Source organism: Limulus polyphemus, unplaced genomic scaffold (genome assembly GCF_000517525.1).
Source record: "Limulus polyphemus unplaced genomic scaffold, Limulus_polyphemus-2.1.2 Scaffold5390, whole genome shotgun sequence".
NCBI classification, from domain to species: domain Eukaryota; kingdom Metazoa; phylum Arthropoda; class Merostomata; order Xiphosura; family Limulidae; genus Limulus; species Limulus polyphemus.
In genome coordinates, this window is record NW_013671000.1 from 21,688 (window position 1) to 28,725 (window position 7,038).

Here is a 7,038-nt window from a genome sequence, read left to right on the forward strand (position 1 = left end):
CAAGTAAATGTTTTTTTAATGATACTAAATGTTAAGTATAGCTTTGGTAGCATCAAATCACTATACATATTAAGTAACTGTTTTTTAATGATACTAGATGTTAAGTATTGCTTTGGTAGCATCAAATCACTATACATATCAAGTAAATGTTTTTTTAATGATACTAAATGTTAAGTATAGCTTTGGTAGCATCAAATCACTATACATATTAAGTAACTGTTTTTTAATGATACTAGATGTTAAGTATTGCTTTGGTAGCATCAAACCACCATACATATTAAGTAACTGTTTTTTTAATGATACTAAATGTTAAGTATAGCTTTGGTAGCATCAAATCACCATACATATTAAGTAACTGTTTTTTTTAATGATACTAAATGTTAAGTATTGCTTTGGTAGCATCAAATCACTATACATGTTAAGTAACTGTTTTTTTAATGATACTAAATGTTAAGTATTTTTAAACCAACCAATAAACTTGATAATTACTTATTATCTAACTTTTTAAACCAACCAATAAACTGGTAATTACTTATTATCCACTCTTTAAACCAACCAATAAACTGGTAATTACTTATTATCCACTTTTTAAACCAACCAATAAACTGGTAATTACTTATTATCCACTCTTTAAACCAACCACTACACTAATAATTAAACTACTATTTATTTTATAATGAATTTTTAATGTGAAAAAGCTAAGTTTACTGATGAATTTACATGGGAACTATTGTATATTTCCAAACAGCCATGTAATATGTAGAATCATACTATAAAAGATACACAGATATGTATAGTGATTTGATGCTACCAAGGCTATACTTAACATTTAGTAGCATAAAAAAAAACAGTTACTTAATATGTATCATGATTTGATGCTACCAAAGCAAAAATTTTTAATTTTTTTTGTAGTTTCTAACAATTATCGTATACTTTCAGTTTATTATTAGTGCTTTCAAAAGTGGAAATATCTACAACTCCTTTCTAGTGAAGTACCAAATTTGCATTTTTGGTAGAAAATATACATGTCATAAGAAATTTTTTTGTAAGCTTATGGAATTATTAATTTTTTAACTATGCTTTTAATTACTAGCAAAATATCATACTTTAAACCAAAAGCTGTTCTTAATCTACTGCTGAACTCTGTGCTCATATTAAGTCAAATGCAAACCCATTTAATGTGCTGAATACCCAAATTTAAATATTTTAAAACTACATACGGCCCTAAATTATTGAATTGTTACACAAAGTCTAGAAAAATGCTGACAAGATAGTTTTTTTTTTGCATATTACTCCCTTCTTAATGAAAGTTCAAGCTCTGAGAAGTAAGGGCCACCACCAACTCAATATGTCATCCAAATGAACGTGGTGAAATATCTGTATGCAATAAATTATTTTCTCTTCCCCCCCTCAGCAAGCTAATTTAGGCTTAGGATGGATTATCTTTATTGTAAAACTGAACAAGTGAATGAATAAGTAACCCAGACTCGATGTATTGTACCATATACTTGCAGAAAATCCTCTTGTGTTAAATCCTAAAATATTACCACTTCTACATTTGTACTAATTTAAACAGTTTGAACTATCAAAATCGCCTACCTATTTCTTCTACATTTGTACTAATTTAAACAGTTTGAACTACCAAAATCGTCAACCTATTTCTTCTACATTTGTACTAATTTAAACAGTTTGAACTATCAAAATCGTCTACCTATATCTTCTACATTTGTACTAATTTAAACAGTTTGAATTATCAAAATCGTCTAGCTATTTCTTTTTCCTCTAGAATTTTTGCTGTTTTACAGCAATCTCATAAAAAAACAAATACTTTTAATTTAGGGCTAAAGCCACATGGTGTATTTTTGGAAGTGCTAAGTGGGACTCATCTAGAGCTATTCTGTATTTATCAAAGTAAAAATCAAATTGTTTGGAGTGTGGAATGGGAAGGCAACTCCCTCCTCCCTTGCCTTGTGTCTCAAGTTCAGCTTGCACCTTGGTGTTCGGGTGTGCTAGAACCCCCAATGAATACTATGTGCTGACAGATATGATTTTAACTAATGTTCTTCAGTCTCAAGCTACAGTAATTTAACTAGCCACATTTTTCTCGTTTTCACAGAATACCAAATAGAAAACTAAAAAACGTAACATACATAAAAATTGTGGTTATGAATTGATATAGCCAACTAAATGAAAGAAAATTATTTTAACAAATGTGAATAATATTCTTGGAATTACATTTCAAAAAAAGCACTACGACACACGGTTAACATAATGTTTTATGAAGTGTTAATTATTTAACTGATTCCTAAACAACAAATTCCACAACAAGCAAGTGTGATACAAACAAATACAGTTAAAAGATTCTAAAAGCATTCCTCAGAATTACATTACAGAATTATTTTCTTTTCGCCAAAGGTAAACTTGATAATATAATCTGTGACGTAGAGGCCTAATGTAAAATTTAACTTGTGACGTAGAAGCCTTGATAAAATACTTTAACTTCAGAAAAGTAGGAGAAACTTACTTGAGCAATGGCGGTATTCTATCCGTAAGTGAGCAGTGTCAAAGTTCTCTATTGGAATAGCAAGCTGAAAAATAAACTTACTTTCAGGAATGTTTAAACTCACAAATACAAACATATTTCAAAATGTTATTAAGCTAAATCAACCAATAAACAGATAATTACTTATTATCCACTCTTTAAACCAACCAATAAATTGATAATTACTTATTATCTAACGTAAAACGAAAAGGAATGAAGCAGTGAATATTTCAAACTATCTGTCCAAAAAGTTGACCAATTAATTATTTTTTTCCTTATAGAACTTTTAACAACTTCTATGTATTTTCAGAACATTTTTAAACAGTTTGAAGTTCGGTGAAAACTGTAAGATATAACTGCACAAACACGTAAACGACGAGTTTCAGACAAAAACTTACAAGTGTAAACCTTATACTTACCTTATATATATACAGTTCGTGGTTTCCGTTACTTAGAATTGCTCCACGTTCATCCATAAGTGGGATAAAAGAGCATCCTAAAAGCTTCTTCTCTTTGTCTCTTGCTGCAAAATTTATAATTCATTTTAGCAAATAATTTGTAACAAAACAAAATTTAATTAATTTGATCAAAAATTATACAGATTGTTTCGGGTAAATTTTTTAAGTTTTTTTGTAGTTTCTAACAATTATTGTATACTTTGGGTAGTGATTTTATCTACTTCTTTGTATTTTAAAATGTTATCGTAGCTGCATTTGTCGGTTATCGCGTAGTTATGGTAATAATTATTATCTAGTTATATGAAATTAAAGATGATAATTAAATCTAGGTGAATATATAGGCTACTAACCATGACAGTGATTGGCATCCAATTGTCATAACCTCATTGTAAGTACTTATGAATGATGCTAAGGTTGTGAACATTGAAAAAAAAAAGTCAGTTTACCATTGTGTCTAAGGTACCAGTAAGAATGTTAATTTTGTGAAAGATTTTTTTTTCAGTATAGTAATGTTCTCTGAGTTTGTCTCAAGGATTAACTTGAAACGTTTTTTACGATGGTTGATGTGTATGATGATTGCTAATTTGTGCATGTTGTTTTATCTGTTGTACTTGTGGTTGGTTGTATACAGATACATATTTCATTATTATTAAGTATATGACTTTTAATGTATTTGAATAACAAACATTATATTTTTTAATGTATGGGATCATTTAATTAGTCAATTCTGTATCATATTATGTCAATTGAGAAATGTAAGATAAAAAAAAAAATTAATTTTGTGTATTTCGAAAAGATTGAACATTAGTTCATTTCACAATTAGCAACTCTATAAATTCACAAGTTTACTTACTAAATATACATTTTTCAGATTGCACATTAACCACTTAATTCTATTTAAAGTTTTTATACAAACCATTAGATAAACATTCTACAAATTTTACATGAGCCTAGTCACAGGCAGTATGAATTCTTATCTTATACGTTCATACTGCAATCACTCACCGTTCTGCGTGAGTTTAGTTGAGCAAAGCAAAGTGTTAATTTCAAGTATTTCTCTTGGACTACGAGTGAACTGTTGTCCCACAACTGAGGTAGTGTATGGTTGTGTAGCTCCAGCAGAAGCTGACCCACAGGACTGAACAGAAGGTACTCCATCTTTTGGTCCAACAGGAAGTGAAAGATAATCCTTTGGTTCTTGTAACTTGGTCCTATCTTCACACTAGATACAAGCACAAGAAAACTTAGACTAAACAATGAACTCTAAGCCAAAGACAAGAACCATACAGCAGTCAGTAGAGTAGTTTTATCTCTTGTCATATATGTAGTAGACTGACTATATGAAGTATTAAACATGTGAAGAACAGCTGAACGACTATATAAAATATTTTGAAGTCAACAATAAATTGTAGAGCCCACATAACCATGGTTACACCTCGGACATATAAGTTTACATAAGAGCCCTGCATTTCAGGAACACCATCTTTAAATTTAGAGTAATTAAATGAAATATCAACTCAACAACATCTCTTAGTTGAAAGTGAGCATAAATCTTATGATTCTAAATAAATTTTATTTTTTTACTAATTCTAAAGCACGTTTTTAGTATATAGCAAAACACAATAAACCATCTGTTTAGTTTAAGGAAATTTGTTAATTCTAAAATCATATATGTATTATCACTCAAATAAAGAAGAAAACTTATTCTTTATATCTAGAACTTGTTCATGAAACACAGAAAAATAACTATATTACGAGCCCATCACGTTAAATACATATTAAATTCTTTATAAACTATAGGGGTAAATAGCTATCAAAATTAAAATATAAACCAGTAAATATTAATTTACGGTAACACTTACTTTCAAACAACATTCCCGAATTAACTATTTTAGTATCCAAAAATGGATTGACTTTGTTCTTCAACAGTAAATTTAATACTAAAACATGTTTGTATTTGAATATTTCTGAAATTTGCACACATCCAATTCATTTGTTTGTTTGTTTTTTTTTAATTTTGCGCAAAGCTACACGAGGGCTATCTGCGCTAGCCATCCCTAATTTAGCAGTGTAAGACTAGAGGGAAGGCAGCTAGTCATCACCACCCACCGCCAACTCTTGGGCTACTCTTTTACCAATGAATAGTGGGATTGACCGTCATGTAATAACGCCCCCATGGCTGAAAGGGCGAGCATGTTTGGTGTGATGGGGATTCGAACCCGCTACCCTGAGATTGCAAGTCGAGCGCCTTATCCACCTGGACCAATTTATTTTTAAAAATAACAAAGGTGCCTTCTATACACCTTTTGTAATATAATGGTTAAATTTGTTTGGGACAATTGTATAACACAATTTTCTCATAGTAATTTTAACATGTAGAGAATCCACTTATCTGTTCACAATGACAACCTTTAGCCCTATGCATAGAGGCCTAGCCTGTTTTAATTTTAATTCATATAAATTTAATTTTACAAAAATATTGTTTATTCTCTAAATTATTTTTTAAATATTTTTATGAAATTTTGGACACGACTCTCAGACCCCAGTTTGAGAAATACCGATCTATGAGAATGATTTCATCGAGTATTCATATTTTAAGACATTAAACTTATAAAACGGTTGCAAATATTAAGAAATTCTAAAAATAAAAAATTCCTCTTTATATGATTGATTATACTAGTACAAAATATATAGAGTTCTTGTATGACTCTAAATATTAACAAATGTTTCACTACAAAACCAACAGTTTGTGGTTTGTTGTATACGTGGAAACATGTTTTAGAATTAAAGAAAAAAGGTTAAAACTGCTTTGAATTGTAAGGTTTATCCTCATTACTGTAGAACATGTAAAAATTTCAAGACAATAAAACCATTGCAGGCCTGTGTAATTAACTATAATAGACAATGTAGTTTCTTGTCTGATATTTTTCAGATTTTAATACGACTGTATGTATCATGTCAGGTGATTTTACATTTCAAAAATACACAATAATTCCCCTGTTGTTTTATTGTTACTTTATCTGAAAATAGGTATGGTTAAAAACTACATGATTGTTGAAAGCATGTCTCAATCAAGACTAACAGCACAAAGCTTTGCATGAAGCCAAAATATTGTGTGAACTTACAAGGACTTTGAATACCAAGCCTGAGTGAGTTGTTGCATTGCCGTCAATGGTAGAAAACATGGAGAACAGTGCATCAAGGATATCCTGCAAAAACTTGACAATCTCCTCACCATTTAGTTTCATCACCTTCCACAAGGTGTCTTGAATTCTCTCAGGATGAGCTTTCCATTTAAGGAGAGCAAGGAGATCTCCTGTAAACATGAACAATTTAATATTCATCAAGACAGGGATCAAGTAACTAATGTACATGATGAGAAATAGTCTACTATAATATAATGCATAATTTCCAATAGTAAAATATTCTCAATAATGTGTGCGCTTGATTCTCGTGCTAGCAGTTTACGCTTTCAATTAAAAAATATTTCCCTTCACTTCTACAAGACACAATTATGTCAGACTCATCACGGCCAACCACGAATAATCCAAATGTTATATGTGTGTTTAATCTTCTGAGTCTTTCAGCTGTCACTTCCTCAAATAGAACGTTCAAACTTAAAGACCATGAAAAACAAAGCTATTCTTCACGTGTTTAATACGTGATATAGTCAGTCGGCTATTTTTCACATGTTTAATACTTGATATAGTCAGTCGGCTATTTTTCACATGTTTAATACTTCATATAGTCAGTCAGCTATTTTTCACATGTTTAATACGTGATATAGTCAGTCCGCTATTCTTCACGTGTTTAATACGTGATATAGTCAGTCGGCTATTCTTCACGTGTTTAATACGTGATATAGTCAGTCCGCTATTTTTCACATGTTTAATACTTGATATAGTCAGTCCGCTATTTTTCACATGTTTAATACGTGATATAGTCAGTCCGCTATTCTTCACGTGTTTAATACGTGATATAGTCAGTCGGCTATTCTTCACGTGTTTAATACGTGATATAGTCAGTCCGCTATTCTTC

At 30.3% G+C, this 7,038-nt stretch overlaps 1 protein-coding gene across 1 annotated transcript in view; it reads right to left on the minus strand.

Annotated features, from left to right (window-relative positions):
- The window catches only part of LOC106472508 (dedicator of cytokinesis protein 3-like), a 58,729-nt gene that overhangs the window by 20,957 nt on the left and 30,734 nt on the right, over positions 1–7,038 (minus strand). Inside the window, 2 exon segments of the mRNA XM_013933164.2 lie at positions 6,126–6,316; positions 6,498–6,597. Of these exon segments, the coding sequence (XP_013788618.2) occupies positions 6,126–6,316; positions 6,498–6,597 (291 nt within the window).